Below are 23,002 nucleotides of genomic sequence, written 5' to 3' on the forward strand. Positions count from 1 at the left end.
CCAAAAGAGGATCTTACCTTGTAGACTCTTGGATTTTGAGATCCCAACTCTACAAATGTCTCATCAAACTAACAAATAATACTCTCAACCCTTAGATTATTAAGCAAGGCTAAGAATTAGAGTATTAGGAATCTAGCACTAGAATTAAGATACAAAAATAAAATTAGCTATATAATATGAGTAATAGTATTCTTTTTGGGTTTTTGGATATGTGTGTGAATATAAAGAACAAGATAAGGGGATAAACTAGCTTCTAACTAGCCTACCAAGATTGAATGCTTCTCACAAACAACCTAAACTTCAATGCATTTCTCATGCAAAGAAAAGAGAGAAATTTCACTCAAATTGAATTCTTACAAGGTGTGTCTCAAACCATTGGGTTTATGGGGTATTTATAGGGGAAAATAAGATATTAAATATTCTAGGTCACTAATCCCACCCAAAAATAAAAAATTACAACTTTGTAAAAGTAATTCCCACCCAAAATTAAAAATACAAAATAATTCCCACCCAAAATTAAAATACAAAATAATTTCCCACCCAAAATTAAAAATACAACATTTTGCAAAAGTAATTTCCACCCAAAAATAAAAAATACAATTCTTGCAAAGTAGTTTCCCACCTAAAAAAAATACACCTTGCAAATAATTTCACACCGGGAAATTTGATCTGATACTGAAGTCTGAATTGTCTTCAAAAGTTTTTATGTGAAGACAATTGAATAGAATTATTTTTCCAGATTGATCTTCTTCTTCACAAAAAGATGTTGGACTCCAATCTGTTTGCACAAAAGTGTTAAAAGCCTCTTGAATCTTTCTTGACTTAGATCTTGTTACCGGGCCACTCGAGACTTTTAATGGATCATTTATTTGTTGCATTCCGGTCTCATCAAAATTGTCATCATCGATTCATCAAATGAAGAATTGTTGCTGGAGGAATTTTGCCCAGAATATTTTCTGTCGTACCACTCTTTTATTGTCTCAGTAAATGTTTATTTTTTTTTTATGAATTCGAGATTGGTAGTTCCCCTTTGATATTTAGTGTACTTTGGTCTTAGCATATAACCATGCAGCCAAAGATTTCCATAGATGTATATGTGTCCACATATGCTTCTATAACAAGATTTTTTTTTTTGAGTACTACTGATTCTGGTACAATGTAGTATTTGTTCATAACTACTTTTTCAACCTAATGAAACTCAAAGAGTCAACAGTTGCATCCACTGAGGCTCGAACCCACTCCCATCATCCATGTGAGAGTGTTATAGTTGCTTCTATAACAAGATTTAAGTGCAAACATTCGGCAAACTAATTTGAATTCGGCAGATTTCCATCTTGCCTAGCTAGCTACGTACGAATGTGCTTGTCGAGTTGTCGGTGGTCCGCTTTGCCTCCGTTACTGTCGCTGCCATCGAATCAATAGAGGTACATAACTTTTCGTATCGATCTCCACATACTACTACGAAATATTGATTTTATTACTCTTAGACATCTATGACTGATCAACACAACCGTTAAATAATAAGTATATGAAAAAAATATAGAGAAAATATATTGAGAGAATTTATAGAGAATAAGTATTTTCTATTCTTGAGAATTGCTTGGATTCCCCGGCCCTTGTATTCGTCATCTTCTTTTTTTAACACGAGAAGAACTCTAACTAATAACATGTAAAATGATTTTTAACGACATGAATTTATTTTTACGAAAATAATTAATTTATTAATTACTAATAACTACATATAAAAAAAAAATCTTCTACTAATTTTTTTAAGAATAAAAATAAAATATTAAATAAAATTTAATTCAAAATATTATTTTGACTATTTTTCATAAGCATACACATTAAATTAAAAATTAAATAGAACTACGTGGGTTAAACTAAAAAAATTGATAAAATGAGGAGAAGGGATCCTACATTTTGACAAGAGAAGTGACGATAATATTAAAAGAATTTGATATTTTTCTTTAAACATTTAAAAAATTGATAAAACGAGAAGGGGTCCTATATTAATTATTTGAGGGATTTGAACATTTAGAAATCATTTACCCATCGAGGCCAATGAGTATGAGAACATAAACTCAGATTGCAACTTGCAAGCACATAACATAAAATTGTAATTATTTATTTATGTTTTTAATATGAGAGCAAACAACACGTGGGAATGAAATAAAACATATATAGGAGCTCTTGGATCAAAGTGGTAGACAGTGAGATACTTTGAATTAAACAGCCTTAAACTTGTGGACTTTGAAAGTAATGTGCAACGTATGATTGTAGGGCCGTTGTGGAGTAACAATGGTGGAGGGGAAGTTGGGGTGATTCACCGCATCTGGGAATCCCTGAGTCTCCAAACACAATGCCGCATGCGACTGATACACAGCGCCTCCTTTCCCCTTCATATTCTGTAAATAAGGTCAGCGATCAGAACAAATTACTCAAGTTGTATTTGATAAGTGTTCGTTTATTAAGGTAGACGAATACAAATGAACAAATTTTAGAGCTCGATTGATAAACAAATATAGTTTGAACATTTGCAGGCTCGTTTACTAAAAACTCTTGAACAAACTCGTTTGTATTCGTTCAATAATGTTCATTAACAAGCTAGCTCATGTAGTAGTTCTTTAATAATATTCGCGAACAAACTCATTTAATAATATTCATGAACATGCTTATAAACAAGCACTTAAGCCTATATATATATATAAATATATATATAGAGTTAGGATCATATGAGATCTCTTGTTTAGGTAAGATCGTAAGATCAGATCTTGTGCATCCATTTAATAATTTAATGGTCTAGATTGATTTAAGATGCATGCTAAGTTGAAGTGTGTGCGAACAGTAATAAAATGTGTGCGAACGATGATTAAGTGTGTGCGGACGGTGATTAAATGTGTGCAAACGGTGATTAAATGTGTGCGAACGTTGATTGATGTACAAGATTTGTTCTCAAAATTTTTTAATGGTCTAGATTGATTAAGATTACAAGTTGAAGTGTGTGTGAACGGTGATTAAATGTGTACGAACGAAGTATCTGTGTCAATCAATCTAGACCATTAAAAAGTATTACATGAATGCACAAAATGTGATCTCACGATCTTACTAAGCAAATGGTCTCATTGAAACCCTATCCTCTATATATATATATATATTTGACTTCAATATTTTTTAGTGAGCACGTTCGCGAACGTTAACTAACACTAGTGAACCCTTAACAAATGGAACAGAATTTTAAAATCTTAACAAACAAAACACTAAAAATCCTTAACAAGAACACAAATAACCTCCATAATTTGTTTATGTTCAGTTTGTTAAGAGTCTTAGTGCATGTTCATTTATGTTCGATTCATTCACAGCCTTACCTGCAAGTGGTTAGCCGTATACAACTGCACCCCGGGCGCGGTTGCCTTAATCTCCATCCCAATCCCGGTCCTCTCATCGTACACCTCCGCCACCGTCTTCTTCTTCCTCGCCCCGACATCATCGTAGCCGTCAACAGCGTAGTTGATGTCGAACCCACCCGACCCCTTGGGAAGTTTAGCCAGTTGGGTCCCAACTTGGCGCGGTTGGAGAAAATCGAAAGCCGTGTTGTTGATGGGCAGGATTTGGCCTGTGGGAATGAGGTTGGAGTCGACAGGGGTGATATGGGATGCGAATATCTGAAGCTTTTCCGATAATATATCGCCGCTGTCGTGGCCTCCGAGGTTCCAGTAGTTGTGTTGAGCCAGGTTCACTGGAGTGGGCTTGTTTAGAGCTTTTGCATTCATTTTCACTATCAGCTTGTATGGGTTTTCCTTTATCGTATATGTTACGTAGGCGATTACGTCTCCGGGGAATCCTACATTAAAGTCCCAGGGTGATTAAGGTTTTTTAAACACTAATTTAGTCATCAACTAAATAAACTTTTTATATAATTAAAGATAATATGAGAAAAATGTTTCCTAAATGCACATTGTGCAAAGCTTTACTTGCATTCAACTTGAGTATACTCATACAGATCATGTATTTATATGTGTATATATATTGAAAAATTGTACGTTTCATCCTCAGAGAAAGTCAAATTCTCATAAGACAGTACGTAAAATAGTAAATTAAATAAAATTTATTACCTTGGTCACCATCGCGACTATAGTAAGTGAAGGTGATGTAACTTTCCTCGTGCTTCTTAACCTTCCAAGTAACCCTACTAAATCCTTTTTTGCCACCTATATCATATATAGAACAACACGAGTTCAAAATCTTACAAAAAATATTATTGGCTCGAAACTCAATCTACTTTCAAAAGGATTGTACTGTTATTAAAGTTTTAAAAGTTCTCATCAAAATGCATATATATATATATATATATATAATATTAAGTAGATTACTGTGAATTGTCACCCAAAATCTGTGTTAAGACATAATTACTTTTTAGTAATTGAACTAAGTCGAGAAAGGTTATAAATGTAAAAGAACAAATTATACTCAACGAAAAGTCAATGGATGAGACTTTTGGTTGACTATAATTAATATAGTCAACGAAAAGTCTAATCCAAAGAAAAATCTTTGTACATGAATTAAGGCAAAGAATATGTAATAATGGAGTCAACAGCCAAATAGCTTATAACTTAATAATACCTCTGTGAATCTTTTAAATGGGAGGTTATAGGTTTGAACTTAGTGAGAATATTAACTTTATATATTGACAGATATTACATTGCAATAGAGTTAATAGTATTCAAAAAAATGAACTCAATTGACATATTTAAATTTCGGGCTAACTAACTTGATTGCTATAAGTAGTCATGCAGCATCATTCTTTAAGAGAGGTCGAGAGTTCAAAGAAAACGTAGTTACAGTACAAATGAAGATGGTAAGAGCGAGCTTAGCTATTTACCATGAAGTGTGTTGTTTCCATCGTTAGCATTAAGCTTGTAGCGAATTCCATTCAGAGTGAACTGAGCCCCACCGATCCTGTTGGCCACCCTTCCGACAATAGCCCCAAAATTTGGTTCATCATCTTGCTGCACCGTATTCATAATTTTTTTAAAAATAATTTTCTTTTAACGAAAATTTTTATAATTTTTAAATTTGAATCTTTTTGTATGTGCAATAATAACTGAAAGCAAATAATTTTCTTTTTATTGTATAACACCTATATTTGATCTTTCCTTCCAATTTCCAATATATACAAAAATAGTGTGTGACTATCGTGGACGTCTAAAATTAGTTTAAACGAATTTTTGATTAAATGTGTGACAGTTTCATGGATCCTTATCCATGGACTGGTTGAGTAAAGATGAAAATATAATACAAATTGTTTGTTACTTTTTTATGAAAATTGTAATATCTTTGAAGAAAAATTAAATGTAATATTTAAGGGTTGAGAAGTTACTTAAAATTGTAATAATAATTGAAGATTAAATGATTGAATGTTACTTAGGAGAGAAAGTAGAATTGAAAAATTCTTACAAATAAAATAATATTTATAAAAAATCGGACTCGTCTCATGGATCCTCTAGCTAATAGGAGATTTTGCAATTTATTGTTTATTGAAACGTGTATGTATGGGATTTATCATCCAATCAACATGAACATAAAATATAGAGTTAATGCTATATGGGGTCCTTCGAGTAGAGTGATTTTATCATATTTAGTCTTAAACTTTCAAATTGACCAGTCGTGTCGACTTTCAAATTATTATCATTTGTGGTCCAAGTTTACTACCTTAATTCTTTAACTTTCAAAATTTAACTACTTGCGGTCCCCTAGAAGAAGGACCATGTGTGGTTAAAATTTGATAGTTAAAAAAATCATGGGTGGTTAACTTGAATCACAGATAGCATTAATTAATTTAAAAATTTAAAATTAGCAATGCATGGAATATTTGACATAAACAGCGGGCCTGGAGAAAGAGACAGCTAGCAAATGAAATTCGAATGATAGAATTTTCAATATTATTTATTAATATTATCCATTCCTTGATTTCATCGTGCGATATCAAACATACACACGAAATGTACTGTTGAACTCCAAATTGTTGGTCGACAAAAACCTTTATTGAAACTTTTATTATTACCTCGTACTCCATGACCGTGTCGTACCCAAGAACAATATCTGTCAGCTTCCCTAAAAATTGTCAATAAAATGGTAAGATTTTGTTAGCTAAAGTCCGGTACAGTGAATGGTCAAGTCCAACATTAATTGATTAGGGGATTGTTGGACGAAGTTTAAAAGGATTAAGTTCAATACCTTGTGATTTAAAAATGTAGCAGTGTGAAAAAAAAAAAAAAAGTTACACTTTTACTACGGGATATAATTTTTAGCATAACGGTAAGCCTTTGATCCTAACAGATTTCTTTCCTGAAGATTAGAAATCGCGTATACATGGATAAATTGAAGTGGAAAAAGATGATTGTATTACGTACCGTTCTTGTCAGGAAGGATGAGTGATGCCACTCTAGCGCCATAGTTGGTGAGCTTGACGGAGAAATCTCCTTTCTTGATCACGTAGAACTTGTTATCCTGCCCACTCACAAGTGCAAAAGTTAAGAAGCACAAGAACAATGGAGCAGAAATATTGGACATGTTTCTAGCTGGTTTAAGATGTTGGCCTAAATAAAATATACATAACACTTCAACCAGCTGATCTATTTAAAGTTCTGAACTATAAGACCTTCTTATACGCAATACTGACTGCATTATGTCCGTTTTTGCCGTTTGTTGGTCAAGTATGGCTACATTAGAAAATACAAATATGTCCCATTCGTAGGTCTCACGAATGAAAAGTCTCACTTTTGGTCCAATAATTGCCGTCCAATTTTCTAGTCAAGTTTTCAGTTAACTATTGTCAAAATTTCAATAAATAAAAATAGTATGTTATAATTAAAAGAGTATTTTTTACTAACTATTGCCAGCAAAATTATTTTTTTCGTTCAAATTCCAGCAATAGTTGGTTGGAAAATTGGACGATAGGACTAAATGTAATACAAATTACAAAATTATGCACCTAATTTAAAAATATTAATAGTTAAGGACCAAATGTGATACAAATTATATAGTCATCTACTTAATTTAAAAATAGGAAAAAGTATCAAATAGACCACTGAACTTATCGGTAAAAGTGTGTAATTCAACCATCAAACAAGCAAAATTTGTGCAATTGGACCATTTTTACAAAATTTTTTAATTCAATTTGAGTTAAAAACATTTCAATATTGACTCTCAACTAGTATGATAGAAGAAAATGCCACTCTTAATACATATATGTTAGTAATATAATTGGATTTTATCAGAAAAATTTTGTAAAAATGGTCTAATTGCACAAATTTTGCTTGTTTGATGGTTGAATTGCACACTTTTTAAGTTCAATGGCCCAATTGCACAAAAGCGATAAGTTTAGTGGCCTATTTGATACTTTTTCCTTAAAAATATTAATAGTCAATGATCAAATTTGATACATGTATCATACTTGAGGGAGAAAAATAAAATTTTTTCTAGAGTTAAAAGATATAGTTGAATCATGAATGGGAAATCAGGATTATAGGAAAAATACAAAATATGGCGGCTGCTACTTGCAAAATGATCTGGAATATATATATTATTATATAATATAATTATGGATCAGCAATACTGACGACTATAAAGTCGTCTGAGAATGTCGTGTTACTATTCCAACCTATTATGGATCACTAAATACCGAAGACTAGCTTTGCAAAAATGCCAAAAAAATACCGACGACTATAAAGTCTTCTGAAAATGTCTTGTTATTTCAACCAATAGTGTGCCAACACGACATTACTAGGGTTATGTTGTGTCTCTTTTTTTTTTTTTTTTGAAAAAACAAAGATTCATTCAATAATATCAGAAGCTAAAACATTACAAATGATAGGAGGAGGGTGTGTGAACCACTCCAATTGATCAGCTATAGAAACAGACTGCCTAGCTAACTTGTGAGCTGCCTGATTCGCAGATCGTTTAGTGAAAGATAAAAACACATGAGTGAAAGAACTCATAAGGTTTTTAATATCTCTAAGAATCAAGTGAAAAGAAGAGTCCCCTTTGCAAGCATGGATGCCTTGAACAACTTGGAGGGAATTAGTTTCAATTTGAACTTTGTCAAAATTGTGACTTTTTAGCCAACTAAATGCCTCTCTCACAGCCACAGCCTCCGCTTCCCTAGGAGAAAATACACCTCTCCATTGAGTTCCTTTCGCTGCAATAAATCCTCCAAATTCATTCCTAAGTACACAAGCAAATCCCATACATGACCCTTGCTTGTTGATAGCAGCATCTACGTTTAGTTTAAGAAAACCCGGTTGAGGCTTGCTCCAGTGTACATCTGTTGCTGCATTGTCTTGGGTGGTGTTGTTGTCTTTCCAAGCATCCTTCCAGTCGAAATAGTATGATTGGGATCTTCTAACAACAGTACTTGGAGGCTCAGTTGATTGGTTTTGCCAAACTTTGTTGTTTCTAAGTGACCAAATATTCCAACACACCATAATGATAATGCAAATCTGGTCATTGTGCATACTGGCAGTGATATGAAGTAACCAATCATGAAAATTTGAAACAACAACCTGTTGATTTTGAAGGCCCAGGCAACTCCAACATGCTTTGACAAAATCACATTCAACAAAAAGGTGGAAGATGGACTCACGTCCATTAGCACATAAAAGACAATGATCATCACAATCAACTTTCCTCACTCTCAAGTTGTCTTTGGTAGGAAGACATAAGCTGCAAGCTTGCCATAAAAATTTTTTTACCTTAGGAGGAAGTTTTAGCTGCCAAAATTTACTCCAAGCTTGAGTTTCTTCCGGGTTCAGGTTCCCTCTGAGGGCTTTATAGCAGCTTTTGACCGAGTAGCTTCCATCTTCTTCCGGATCCCAAATTACTTTATCTTGAGTGTTCTGCCTAGGAAGTGGAATTTTTAGGATAGAGTCTGCATCTCTTTGGTTAAAGATATTCCTTATTATTTCTTCATCCCAACTGAGTTTATCAGGATTCATCAAATCAGCAGCTACTGCATCTTCTAGCATAGGGAAAGGATATGTAGTAACATGGAAGTTGCTCTTGTCTGGTAGCCATTTGTCTTTCCATATGTGAATTTGGTCACCATTGCCTACCCTCCATCTGGAATGTTTGCGGATGACGTCTTGTGTTTCAATCAAGCTACTCCAAATATAAGAGGGGTTAGATCCTCTTTTAGCTTCAAGGAAGGAAGAGTGTGGATAGTATCTAGCTTTGTATATTCTTGAAACAAGAGAATCCGGCTTCTGGATCAATCTCCACGATTGTTTGCATAGGAGAGCCAAATTAAAATCATGTAGTTTTCGGAAGCCCATTCCTCCCCATTTTTTGGGTAGACATAAGTAATTCCAAGACTTGCAATAAATCCCTCTGTTAGTATTTCCTCCACCTTTCCACCAGTATGAGTTCATAACAGACTCAATATCCTTTATTAAACCTTTGGGTAATAGGAATACCCCCATTGCATACGAAGGAAGTACTTGAACAACAGTTTTTAACAAAATTTCCCTACCTGCTCTTGAAAGGAATCTGTGATTCCACCCTTGAATGCGGTTGATAATTCTTGTTTTTATAAAACTCATAATTTCTTTTCTATTTTTTCCAATGATCATAGGCAGCCCCAAGTAGTTTCCTTGACCTCCATCCCTCCTTATTCCCATGATTTCCCCCACTGTCACTCTCATCCTTTCATCCACATTGCGACTGAAACACAAGGAGGACTTCTAAAGATTGATGCATTGTCCGGATGCCTTTGCATAAGTCCTTAGGAGATGATTAACACTAGTGGCCTCTTGGGGGTTGGCTTTAAAGAATATATAACTATCATCTGCAAAGAACAGATGACTGATCGAGGGTGCATTTCTAGCCACTTTAATACCATGCAATTTACCATCCTGCTCATACTTTTGAATCATAGCACTAAGTCCTTCAGCTACAATGATAAAGAGATAAGGGGAAATAGGATCACCTTGTCTAAGGCCTCTTCGTGGTTTGATAGGACCTATTTCATCTCCTTTGTTCAACACAGAATACTCTACTGTAGTAACACATTCCATAATAAGACCAACCCATCTTTCTGCAAAACCCAACTTTAGTAAGATTTCACGCAATAATGACCATTCCAATCTATCGTATGCTTTGCTTATGTCCAATTTCAGTGCCACATACCCATCTCTTCCCTGAGTTTTCCTTTTCAGGAAGTGTTGCATTTCATATGCAACCATAATATTGTCAGTAATCAATCTCCCTGGCACGAAAGCACTTTGGCTGGTGGATATGATATCATTTAGCAATTCCTTTAGTCTGTTAGCAAGTGCTTTTGCAAGAATTTTATAAGTTACAGTACACAGAGCAATTGGTTTTAGATCAGCCATAGTTTCAGGGCAAGATTTTTTAGGAATCAAAACAATCTGAGTTATGTTGAGTACCACGGGAAGTTTTCCTGTTCTAATAAAGTCATTACATAACTGCACAATGCTCTCCCCAATAATATCCCAATATGCTTGAAAAAATCCAGGATTAAAACCATCAAAACCAGGGCTCTTGTCAGGATGCATGTTAAAAACAGCTTTCTTAATCTCTTCTCTAGAAAACTTCCTAAGGAGTAACATGTTCTGCCTGTGAGTGATCTTGGGACTTATGCAATTTAGAACTGGAGAAATATCTCCAACAGATGTCATAAAAGGTCAGTGAAATAATCTCTTACCATGTTATTTAGTTCAAGGCCTTGGTCGACCCAGTTCCCATTTTGATCCCGAAGTCTGGTGATTGCATTATTCCTTCTTCTTTGCTTAACCGCATTATGAAAAAAACGAGTATTGTTGTCTCCCTCCCTGAACCAAAAAACTTTTGCTCTTTGTTTCCAGAATTTATTTTGATGATCTAGCAGATTGATAAAATCCTTCTGAGCTTTTAAGAATTCCTTTAAGCTTCGGTTGTCTGTTCTTTCCCTGAGCCGTCCCATTTGGATTTTCAGTTTGTCAATTTGGGGTTGGAGGTTTGCATTAAAGTTCTTCCCCCATCTCCACACTTCCTGGCTGCATACCTCAAGTCTAGAGCACATATTAAAACCCACAGTCATCTCCCAGCTGCGCCAAACAATTTCTCTACAGTGACTTTCTTTCAACCAACAGTTTTCAAATTTAAACTTTCTTCTTTTCCTCACCCAAGCTGTTGGAATCGGCCAAATTGCAAGTGGTAAATGGTCACTGAGTGCGGCCTCAAACGACTCACATTTAGCTTCACCAAAGAATTCAAGCCACTGATCGTTAACTAGTATTCTGTCTAATTTTTCACGAACCCAGTTCAGAGTACCTCTGCCTTTTTCCCAAGTAAATTGAGAGCCCTTAAATTCAAAGTTTCTCAGCCCACTAACCTCTACTGCTTCCCGAAAGCCTTGAATGAGCCAGTTGGGGTGTTGAACTCTGCCAATTTTTTCACTTGGGTGTAGAAGGTCGTTGAAGTCACCCATTAAGATCCAAGGTAGAGTATTTTGAATAGATAGATGCTTGATTAAATCCCAAGATGACTTCCTCTTGTTTCTCTCTGGGCAGCCATAGTAGCCTGTGTACCTCCAGAGTATAGGTGAATTCTCCAACTTAATGGCTGTGTCAATATGATTCCTAGAAAACCCTGTTATTGTCAGATGTGTTTCTTTTTTCCAGAATAATGCTAGACCCCCGCCAAGACCAACAGGGTCCACAGTGAACAAATTGTCATATCCTAGAGTGACTCTGATTTTATCCATTTTGACAGTGCTTAACTTCGTTTCCATGATAAATAAAACTATTGGCCTTTTCGAATGGACAATGTCCAGTAGCATCTGAACCGTAGCTGGGTTACCCAGACCCCGACAATTCCAAGAAATAAAACTCATTGATGCAGACCCTAAGGTTCCTGAGCAGACAAGATCAAGACTACAATGTTGAACAGAACAAGAAGGAATGACTTGTTACAAGAACAAGAAGGAAAAGCTTGTTACAAGAACAAGAAGGAGATGCTTGTTACAAGAACAAGAGGAAAAACAAGAACAAGGAATTAATTTGGTAAAGAAATACACATCGAAACAGAAGACCCATCAACAACCCACTCATTAGCTTGAACCCACATCCCCAACATAATCACAGCAGGACTAATGAGCACTGAGAGTGGAACTCTTACTTCAATGGGAACCAAAAAGCTGGTAGAACACCACAACTCCAAATCTAACCCATTTCAGCTTGAAGAAAGGAAACTGGGAGAGCTTTGGTCTGAAACTGGATCACCGGAATCTGCATGCCTTTCTCGCCAGAGCACAAGCTCCGGATTTCAGCTTGACAAGGCCTAGATCTAACCCATATCCGCTCGCGGAGAGCACAGAAAGGTCTTTGGTCTGGAGCTGAGATGTAGCCGGAACTGCCTCTCCGATCGGTCGCCGCAAACCCTCTCTGCTGCCGCGGTTATGTTGTGTCCTGCCCGGGCGTTGGGCAGATATCATACACTACGATTCATACGCTATCAGAGTCAAAAACTCATACTATATTAAATAATTTCAAATTCTTACGAATAAATATGCGTCTATAACTATTATATTATGATAATATCTCTTCATCTTTTGTAGTATTGTAGTAGTATTCTGTATATTTTGTATATTTTTTTTGAAAACCAAATAAGCAGGTATATTAATGCAAAAGCGTAGAAACAAAGTCAGGAGGGACTACGTCCCAGTACATAGTCTCATATTGCATAACAGCAAAAGAGGCTAGAGTATGAGCAATAGTGTTTGTTGATCTAGGAATCCAACTAATATGACAATAAGTAAAAGATGCCATGGACGCCTTACAAGCATCCAATGCAAAACCTGCATGAGAACCTTTCAGCAATCCGGATGATACAACCATTCACGCGAGGATGTATTTAAATGTGCAAATATTAGTACTAAATTGTAAACCTGAAAAATTCAAAAAACTACAGATATTAGTGTCTAAGTTTGAATAGTTTTTGGTAATAATTATAAAAATGACACCACATTTTTTTAAAATCAAATCTGGTACATCCAATTTTTTCATATGTAAAGTTAAGATTAGTTCTTAGTTTTCTTCTAAAAACTTGTTCTCATATGACCCAATACTTATATATATATATATATATATATATATATATATATATATATATATATATATAATCATAACCATATGAGAACTACTCATTGGGTGAGAACTTGTGGGCAAATCCAAACCATTGATCTGCAAGATCTGAAGGATGGGAAATCAACTAAAAAAAATGAGCGGGGTCATTTTCATAAGTACTCCCTCCGTCCCATTTTATGTGTCTGGTTCGGTTAACGAGGCTTGACTGAAGTTATTTTTAATACAATTTTTCATAATATTAAGTTTAGTATTAATATACAAAATTTATATATTTAGAAACTACATTAAAAGTACTATTAAACACAAAAAATTAAATTTTAAAATAAGTAAAAAATAATAAAGAAAATAAACAAATAAGAAAGAGTTGGTTTGACCAATGAATAGTAAGTAGGACAGATAAAATGGGACAGAGGGAGTATTACAAAATTTGTTTATTTTCAATCGTTAGATCTACTAGATCAATGGTTTAGATTTATCCACAACTCTCACTTGGAGCATGGTTTTCACTTGATTATGGATATGTGTCTGGTTCACATGAGGACCTATCCTTAGATGAAGACATGAGGACTAATATGGACTATTAAATCAGAATGACGATGTACTACTAAGATTAAAAGGAATAAATCACACGAATTAAGAAAATAAATTCCTTTAAAATATTAAAAAATATACAGTTAGGGGTAAATCAGTCTTATTAGAAGTAGTTCCTATATTGAATGTTGTGAATCGGTAACTCTCTGATTGTGCATTCAAACACCGCCAAAAAGTTCTACGATAGACATCCCAATGTCCTACGATGCACCACACTAAGTGCACTAATGCACAACTCACCAGCCTACAATGCACAACTCACAACACCAGGTTGCACAACCAGCACACCAGAACGCACAACTGTACTACACAGACATATGTATGTATACAACAACATCTAAATATAGACAATATTATACTCAAAATAATGAGTGAAAAAATATAAAAAAAAATACTTATCGTTTTGCATGGACGAACACTCAATCAATGATGAAGAAATCGCGGCTCCAAATCACAAATGGTGTAGGGGTGTTCATTCGGTTAACTGAACCGAATTAACCAAAATTTTTAAACATTTAACCGTTAATCGAACCAAAATTTGTATTACCGAATTAACCGAATCGAATTTTTTTCGGTTAATCGCTCAGTTAACCGATTAACCGAACTTTTTAAAACTAAAATTTAAAATTCTAAAAATAACAACTAAAATAATAAATTCAATTAAAATAAAATACATATCATAATAAATTCATAAAAAAATATACAAAAATAATACCGCAACAACACTATAAGTATAAGAATTAGTGATTTATGGTATTAGTATTACACATAAGTATTTATATTTATTTATTTTTATATATATTTAAAAATTTCAGTTAACCGTTCGGTTAATTCGGTTAACCAAAATTTTAAAATTACTTTAATCATTAACGGAATCAAAAATGTTCGGTTCAGCTACGGTTAACTGAACTTTCTCGGTTCAGTCGATTAACCGATTTTTCTCCATCGTTTGCACAGCCCTACAACGGTGATGATCCAAGAAAATAGGAAATTAATTTGGCCAAGGATTACCCATGCGTTCACACTTAAAAAAATAGAAAAGGCACTACTATCTCCACTTTAACCAAAAAAAAAAAAAAAAGCAATCCATGTCACCTTAGGAAATCAAATCTGGGTCATCCAAATAAAAAACAAATGCACAAGATTAGTCCTCACGTCCTCACCTAAGGATGTGTCCTCATTTGATCTTAAATCTACACACACACACACACACACACACACACACACATATATATACATGTACTACCCCAACCCCTTTGAGTGTATGAAATTTCAAACATAGATGTTCTATTGATAGGATCCCTCCAATGCCGACTAACCATGGCTACCTAGGATTATGTTATGAGCACGCATCATTCTTACCACCACGAAATTCATTTTTGCTTCTTGGATATCCGGGGGAGTACCCAACTGCACGAGTAGCCCTATCGACCCTTTGGTTTCGATGGTATCCCTGGTGAATCCGGCGAGCAGAGTTTTGATTGGTAGAAGCTGGTCTTGAGCAAACCCAGTTTCATGAATACATCGTAGTACATCACGTTTATGCTGCTCCCTGTGTCCACCGAGGAACGCTTTACCAGTGTTCTGTTTATTCCCATCACTGCTTTTGAGGGCCCTATTAGCATTATAGTGGCCTGATAAGCCATGATATGTCCTTGAGGGGTCACCCGAACCATCAAATTGCTTGATACTCGGGTGTTCGAAATTGGAAGGAAGGAGTTCCCCTATAATTCTTCGGGTGAAAGGCGGGGTTACCATGATCTTAGGCATTTCCGCGAGGTTACCTCGTTCCTTCCACTAGAATAATTATGTGATTCTAACATCTATCTTCCTTGCCCATCTATCGGAAGGGGTAGCTTTTTTTTAGAGAGTGACCTACGTACCTGCTGTGGGATTTCTATGTTATCGGGGTGCAATATGTGTTTTCTCCTTCAAATTCGTTGGCAAGTTAGGGAGACTTATCAATGACTTTATTTCCTATAGCCCATCCAGGTCCTCGATCTTGGGGGGCTGGGGGAGCTCTCTTGCCTTCCACGCTATGCTCGACTTGGGCCGAGCCTTGCTTCATGCCTGAGTTACCCGAGAATAAGGCTGTGGAGTTTCGCCTTGAGGGCCCGCCTATGATGTTGGCGACCCCGTTATACGTAGGGGCAACTTCCACCTCCGACGGGGTAGAGTGGCCTTTCCTGGCTCCCTTACCAGCCCCTTTATGGGCGATACCGGCTAGAGCACTCCCAATTCTGAAAGGGGGTGGGACCCGCCTTCTCATATTCTGCACACCCTTATCGGCTCCACGGGGGTTCAGGGAATATCCATTTTAAGATCCTGACATTTTGGGGTACTTAGGCTTGAATGGAATTGATAGAGACTAGGAACATATGCTTTTCGTAGTGTTCCACACAGACGGTGCCAATGATGATTTTATCGGGACATGGTCCACCATAAACCAGACATAAAATATTTTTTTTTTGAAAACCAAACAACGTGGATTAAATCAAATCAGAAATAGATTCAGGTGGGATAGAATCCCAGTACAATGAAGCATCCTGAGCGAAGGCCAACGCAGCCAGTGCGGTGAGCCCCTCGATTATGTGTTCTAGGTACTAAATTAACAGAACATGTATGAAAAGTAGATAAAATCGCCCTAACGGCATCGATAGCAAAACCAACATAAGAAAGAAGATTAGACTGAGCTGAAGTTAACAGACTTTTCAGGGTGAAACAAATAATAGTACCGACCTAAAAAATGGCGACCCAAATAATAAATAAATAAATAATTGAATGACTAATATATAAATATAATAAAATAGCTTAACTATGTTACCACCCGGATTTGAACCCAAGCACACTAGTAGGGACTAGGGAGTAGAAGACCCAGACCACCTGACTAATTAAGGGAAGATATTGTGTCTTGAGTAATGTCTTTACATGGACCACCCCCTCCCCCTTTTTATATTACTAGAGGAACTTCCTGCACCCTCCACGTGTACGACATCCAGACGGTGTCAACCCCGACCAAACACGTGTCCCACATTGTCCTGTCGTGCAATTGTCTCAACTCCCCATCTATCCACTAGGCGTCACGTACCCAAGACCTTCCGCCAACCCCGGGAAGAACACGGCAAATTAAAGTAGACACGCACGAGCCGGACGCGACAGGCAGTTGTACCCGAGGGGTGCGACGTGCGCCCTGCCGTGCCCACAAGCATCTGGTCGCCCCAGGTAGAAGCGCAACCAGCTGCAATCCGAGGTAACTAGCCACGTCGTTGGGGCACCAGGGGGCACAATCGGCCTACATAGGGCGCCTAGGCCTTGGGCGGCGACCGTGTCTACTAGCGCCCCCATGGCGCGGCTGCGATGGCTAGTGCCCCGCCTCTCCCTTCGACTCCCTTTTGCACCGTCCCGCCTTCTAGCTTGCACTTCTCCTCCCTGCCTTGAACCCCTCCTTCCATGCCAGCCGCCACCCTCCTTCCATGCCTATTTGGACCACCGTGCCCTTTTAGCCTAACAAGGTATGTGCCAATCTCTTTAACCTCTTTCACCACCCCCATTTGGGCCAAGACTTATCTAATAAAATGGGCCCCAGGGTCTCATGGCCCCATCATATATATATATATATATGTGTGTGTGTGTGTGTGTTCGTGGTACTAGGCAACGGTCCTTCACAGTACTAGGTAACCCGTTGCTTAGAACCGTGACCGTTGCCTATTACCTTCATGGTACTAGGCAACAGGCTTATGAGCCTCATCGACGGGACTCATAAGCCTGTTGTCTAGTATTGTGAAAATATTGGGTGCAAGTAAAATAACATGTGACCAGACCGCTCCATTTGATTGGTGTGTTTTTAGTCACATTTCACGCACCTTACAGGTTTCTTCGGAGAGAACTTGAATTTAGGGTTGACTTTACCTCGGGAGAAAGTGTAGTGGAAAGTTAAAATAATATTTTATTTTAACTTTCCGAAATATTTTCTCCCAGAAAAGTGTCGTGGAAAGTATGTTACATTTTTTTTGAATTAGTTTTACTTTCCGCGACACCTTCTTCCAGAGTGTTTCGCAGGAAGTAGTAGCGATTTTTGTTTTGCCACCACATTTTTTTTAAAATTTTACACTATAATTTTATTAAGAAGTGTAACGAAAAGTCATGTTTTTTATGTTCATTTTTGTAGTAGTACCAAATCAATTCATTAGAGATTCATTTTTGTAGTAGTACCAAATCAATTACTCAAAAAATTATATAATATGTTTTAAGGTGCATGGTTTTCCTTCTTAATGTGCGTTGTTTTCCTCCTTAAGGTGCATGATTTGTATCCTTAAGGTGCATGGGTTGTTGAAACTGAAGGTGCGCCATTTTAAAACTTTAGGTGCATGGTTATGTACTTAAGGTGCGTGGTTTGTGTATTTACGGTGCATCGACCTAAAGCTTTAGGTGCGCATGGTTTGTGTTTTTAAGGTGCTTTGTTTGTGTGCTTAAGGTGCGTGATTTGTATACTTAAAGTGCGCCATTATAATGCTTAAGGTGCATAACCGGCTAACCGCACAACTGCACGGGAATCCTTCCCCGCACCTGAACCCTTCCGTATATATATATATATATATATATGGGTGTTCATGTGTGGCCTGGTCATTAGGTGTGGCCGTACGGTCTTTTTTCAGCCATTAGATTATATCAAGTCATCAAATCAACGCGCAATATATATATGTTACAAAACACACCATTCTACGTACTAAAATGCATCAGAGGACCGATAAAACACACCATTCCACACTATAACCAAATGCACCTATTCACTTAAAATTCATCAATATACGTAATAAAACGTACCACAACATGTATTAAGACGCACCACACAATGTACTAAAATGCACCATTTCAATTCACGTAATATAGATACTTAATTACCAAAATGTATTCCACTTAACCCGCGCGAACTGCAATTGCCACCATTAGATTAGACGAATTGGACGTTAAAGATAAGGCCGCACGACCGCACCCGACCAACATGCCGCATATGAATAGAAATATATACATATAACTTTTTATGAAATTTACATAATAAAATATAAAAAAGATTATAATATTCTATCCATATTTATTTGATCATTGTTTACGCAATTTACGTAATAAAATTTAGTCTATTTATTATATCAAAATTTTAATTAATTAGAAGAAATTGTAAAAGAAAATGGATTTCAAATTTCAAAACTAAAATTTTTCCGTTGGATCAGCAAGAAAAAAATCACTTTTTTAAAGAGTTAATTCCAGCAATGGTCCTCCGACTATGTTAATTTTTCAAAATTAGTCCCCAATTTTTAATTTGGACAATTTAGGTCCCTTGACTTTCAAATTCTTTCCAATGTTGATCCTTTCGTCAAATTTTGGTTAAGTTGAAGTCGAATGAAGGGGTAAATTGTCCGTTCACCTATTTAGTTATCACTAGTATTTCTTCTATCTTATACGCTATATATCAATATAATCTCAGTCGAAGTCGAGACTTCGACTGAGATTATATTAATATATACAGCGTATAGGACAGGAGAATACGAGTAATAATTTTACCCCTTCATTTGACATCAACTTAACCAAATTTTGATGAAAGGATCAATATTGAAAAAAATTTGAAACTCAAGAAATCTAAATTGTCAAAATTAAATGTAGGGAACTAATTTTGAAAAATCAATATAGTGGTCCTCTTCAAAGTAACTCCTTTTTTAATATATACCGCGTACATTTGTTCAAAAATATATATATACGGAGTACATAGATAGGACTACACGATTAGGGGTTACTGGTTACATAGAAGGCTGTCATCCCGACGAATCGGAGTTGCATTGTTCTCCGTCAGCAGATCCGACCGTCTCCGTTCAGGTGTTTCTAGGTAGCATTATCTGTATTTAGTTGTTCTTGTGTTTATTTACTAAAAATTTTCAGTTTTTTACTTTACCTGAGTTTGAACTTCCAGACGGAACTTTGTTTGCTACATTTCTTCCATTACATTGCCTTTGAGCCTAAAACTCAAGAGTAATACTCTTACTCTGAGCCTATAATCCGATTCTTGTTAATGTTCTATCATGTACAAGCTAGTGATATAAGTTCAATTCGCTAATTTTTTACTTTTTCTGTATATATTTGCTTTGAGCTTGATTAGTGAATAGTTAGGGTTTTCATGTTGCTTTCTGGATCTTTTCATTAGATAGGATAGTTTGCAAATTTAAGTGTCACTATCATTATTATGTTATCAAATGGTTACCTTTTTCAAGGTTAAGTATTATAGAAGGATATAGGTATAAGAGATGGAAATTTGGCGATTAAAAGGATACTAAAACAAACATTGTAAACTATATTTTTCTAATGCTGGTTCTCCTTTTATTAGAAATGGAATTCTCAAGAAATAGCAAACGGAGGGCAATGGAAGATAACATTTTTAACTTGCCAGGGGATGTTTTAAACTGCATCCTAGATCACTTGCCTGTTCGAGATGCAGCAAGAACAAGTATTCTGTCTAGAAAATGGAGATACATATGGGCTAATCACCCAAATCTTGTACTTGAACCCAAAAGTATGTTTGGAGATCTGGCAAACTCTACCAGCGATGATTTTATTGACACTGTCAATGGAATTCTCTTACAGCACATCGGTCCCATTCTAACTTTTGAAGTTAAGCTTTCATATGTGGACATGACTCATTACCCATATGTCGATAGATGGATTCTTTACTTGTCACGAAATGGACTGAGGAAACTAACATTGGATAATTCCAGTCATGGCCTCTATGCACTCCCCTCTTATGTATTCTTGTGTCAAGAACTTACACATCTGCGTCTGTCTAACTGCATCTTCAAACGACCCTGTGGTGCTACCGGAAGCTTTCATAGTCTTAAGAAACTTTCTTTGAATCAAGTTGCCTTCTCCCCAGAGGTTTCTGCTTCTATTTTTACTGCCTCAAAGCTACAGCATTTGAGCTTAACTAAGTGCACTGGTATAGGTCACTTGAATTTGATGGCTGTGTACAATCACTTCTCAAGTTGGTACTTAAGGAGAATCATGGGGTTAAACTAAGTTGTTTTTATGAACTGCAAAAGTATCACGCGTGCGCATCTTCTTTTGGCAATGAGAGTTGAATCTTTTGACCCTAATGAGCGGATCAATTTAACAAGCCTTTTTGAGCACTGGTCTCAAATTTCAAAGATAACTCTGGATGGACACCATCTCAAGGTGCATTTCTTTTAAGATTTTCCATTTTTGTTTCCCAAATGATATATTTAGGCTGTGCTATAATTTTCCTCTGTGGTGGTAAGTGTTTGGCTGCAGACTCTGTTACGAGTGCACTTCCAGTTAAAGTTAACAACTTGAGGGATCTTTTATTGTTTGGAATTAACTTCACCGATCTGGATCATATCTCTTGCATTCTTTGCTTGCTTCATAGCTCTCCGAGGCTGAATAACCTTGAAATTCGGGTGAAGGTCATAAACTAGTCCTCTATTTACATTTATTTCTTTCTACCCTTCTCTTAAAGTCGAGGTTTAACTTATTTCAAATTTTGTTTTACAGGTCTCAGCAGTGACTGCTGACAAAAGCCCTGCTTTACAGTATTTGCAAGAACATATCTGTATAAACGAACATATTAACAGTTTGCAGACCTTGAGGATCAAATATTTCCAGGGGTCAAGTGCTCAAATGCTTTTCGTAAAGCTCATACTTGCATGCTGCCCGTCATTAGAAAGGATTACTTTTGTGGATAGTAAAGTAAACCCATGGAACATCCCAGATATTTTGAAAAAGTTGTTGCTATTCCCTAGAGTGTCGACGAAAGCACACATCGTGTTCTGAAGTTGTGACTAAAATCAAGTTAAAAGTTTTTGGTTTCTCAATTTGAAATCTAGTTTCAATGAGCAGAAGAGACTTGTTATTTATAGGTCCACAGTAGGATCAAGTTTTTGTCTTTGACTTATTTGAGCAAGTTGCTAGCAACTTAGCTAGCTATCACAGCTTTTTGATGTTTTGTTTGATTAGTTTTGAATGGTTTCTCTAATGCTCATTGCACAAAAATGTGATCTTTCTTGGTGTAATGGTTTAAAGGTTTGTATGTTGTTGCGCACAATTGTTGAGAAAGCCAAACCCTCTCCCAAGTTGAATCTCCAATCAGAATGACCCCTCACACCCCGGCCCGTCAGAGCATTTAGGAGGATGTAAATCACGGTGACTCATGACTTAGTAGACAGGGCCAAATGTTGGTGCGCACAAGGGATTTATCTACTTTGGGCATAATTCACACGGTTGCTACCGAGGTTTGCAAGAAACCTGTTATGTGTCATCTCAACTAAAAATCTAAACTGATAATTGGATGATACATATATATGTTTAAATATTGTAGATGATACATATATGTTTAGATATTATATGTTCAAAACGTCCTTCACGTGCGCAAGCCTATTATTTTTGATGGATTCCAAGTAACACGTGAGTTATAGTCTTTATTTTTATAAGGTGACACACAAATTCGAAACCATAACCTTTGGCATATCGTATCAATGAAGTTGGGAAGGATGAAAAGACAACAGGGCAATTTATTTGCCCTAATCTATCTTTGATTAATTCCAAATAGATACCATCCCATGTATGAAGTCCTTATTTTCTTCAAACAATGTTCTATAATCCTCTTACTCAATACAGACTTCATAGCTTCCCCCTTCAGTACACTACCATTTCGTGCTGAATGCACCAGGGAAATCCTAATAATTACTCGCAATGATATTCACTCTTGTCTCTATAGACGGCACTCTGGTGCTAGATATAACATGTTTGATTTAACAAAATAAATTTTGGAGGATTAGGACTATTCCATACGAAATTAATTATTATACAAATTTTGGAGGATTATGACTCCATTCCATGCGATATTAATTATTATACTATAGACTATGGTCCATCTTATAAGATACACTACTGATATAAAGTTCATTTCTAGTACAGAGTATATTGAAAGTTCATTGAAAGAGTAGATTTGACTAACAAATAGTAAGTAAGACAGATAAAAAGAGACAGAGAGTATACTAAAAGTTCATTTTCATTATATTAAACGTTCATTTATTGAATATTTTTTAACTGAGGCATTTATCAATGGTCCACAATTTAATTTGCCATAAGGAATGCTTAAGAAATAGAAATTCATTACTTCTCCCCTTGGGAATAGTTATCCCTTGCAACGAAAATAACACATTCTTGGGAATAAAAAGACTTAAAAAATAAAGAAGCATACCGAATTTTTA

At 36.0% G+C, this 23,002-nt stretch overlaps 2 protein-coding genes across 2 annotated transcripts; one reads left to right on the forward strand and one right to left on the reverse strand.

The window, feature by feature from the left end:
- Positions 1-2,066: 2,066 nt before the first annotated feature.
- Positions 2,067-6,610, reverse strand: LOC116015172 (aldose 1-epimerase-like). Its single transcript, XM_031255198.1, has 6 exons — positions 6,411-6,610; positions 6,062-6,111; positions 4,880-5,006; positions 4,113-4,208; positions 3,366-3,841; positions 2,067-2,405 (listed from the first exon to the last, which is right to left on the reverse strand). Exons 1-6 carry the CDS (start codon positions 6,568-6,570, stop codon positions 2,226-2,228), a joined length of 1,089 nt encoding a protein of 362 aa, XP_031111058.1. The 5' UTR covers positions 6,571-6,610; the 3' UTR covers positions 2,067-2,225.
- Positions 6,611-19,523: 12,913 nt separating this feature from the next.
- On the forward strand, positions 19,524-21,802 carry LOC116015848 (F-box/FBD/LRR-repeat protein At1g13570-like). The gene is made up of 5 exons (XM_031256016.1): positions 19,524-19,611; positions 20,107-20,782; positions 20,816-20,948; positions 21,032-21,196; positions 21,285-21,802. The coding sequence occupies exons 2-5, from the start codon at positions 20,109-20,111 to the stop codon at positions 21,561-21,563; spliced, it is 1,251 nt and encodes a 416-aa protein (XP_031111876.1). The 5' UTR covers positions 19,524-19,611; positions 20,107-20,108; the 3' UTR covers positions 21,564-21,802.
- The last annotated feature ends 1,200 nt before the right edge of the window (positions 21,803-23,002 follow it).

This window comes from Ipomoea triloba, chromosome 4, assembly GCF_003576645.1.
Source record: "Ipomoea triloba cultivar NCNSP0323 chromosome 4, ASM357664v1".
Classification (NCBI taxonomy): Eukaryota; Viridiplantae; Streptophyta; class Magnoliopsida; order Solanales; family Convolvulaceae; genus Ipomoea; species Ipomoea triloba.

Excerpts from the sequence above, each read along its gene's own strand:
- LOC116015172 (XM_031255198.1), bottom strand. The coding sequence starts at position 6,570 with ATGTCCAATATTTCTGCTCCATTGTTCTTGTGCTTCTTAACTTTTGCA. Across the intron at positions 6,112-6,410 it reads CATCCTTCCTGACAAGAACG|GGAAGCTGACAGATATTGTT; the intron begins GTACGTAATACA and ends GACAATTTTTAG. Across the intron at positions 3,842-4,112 it reads TAGTCGCGATGGTGACCAAG|GATTCCCCGGAGACGTAATC; the intron begins GTAATAAATTTT and ends ACTTTAATGTAG.
- LOC116015848 (XM_031256016.1), top strand. The coding sequence starts at position 20,109 with ATGGAATTCTCAAGAAATAGCAAACGGAGGGCAATGGAAGATAACATT. Across the intron at positions 20,949-21,031 it reads TGGATGGACACCATCTCAAG|TGTTTGGCTGCAGACTCTGT; the intron begins GTGCATTTCTTT and ends TGTGGTGGTAAG. Across the intron at positions 21,197-21,284 it reads ACCTTGAAATTCGGGTGAAG|GTCTCAGCAGTGACTGCTGA; the intron begins GTCATAAACTAG and ends TTTGTTTTACAG.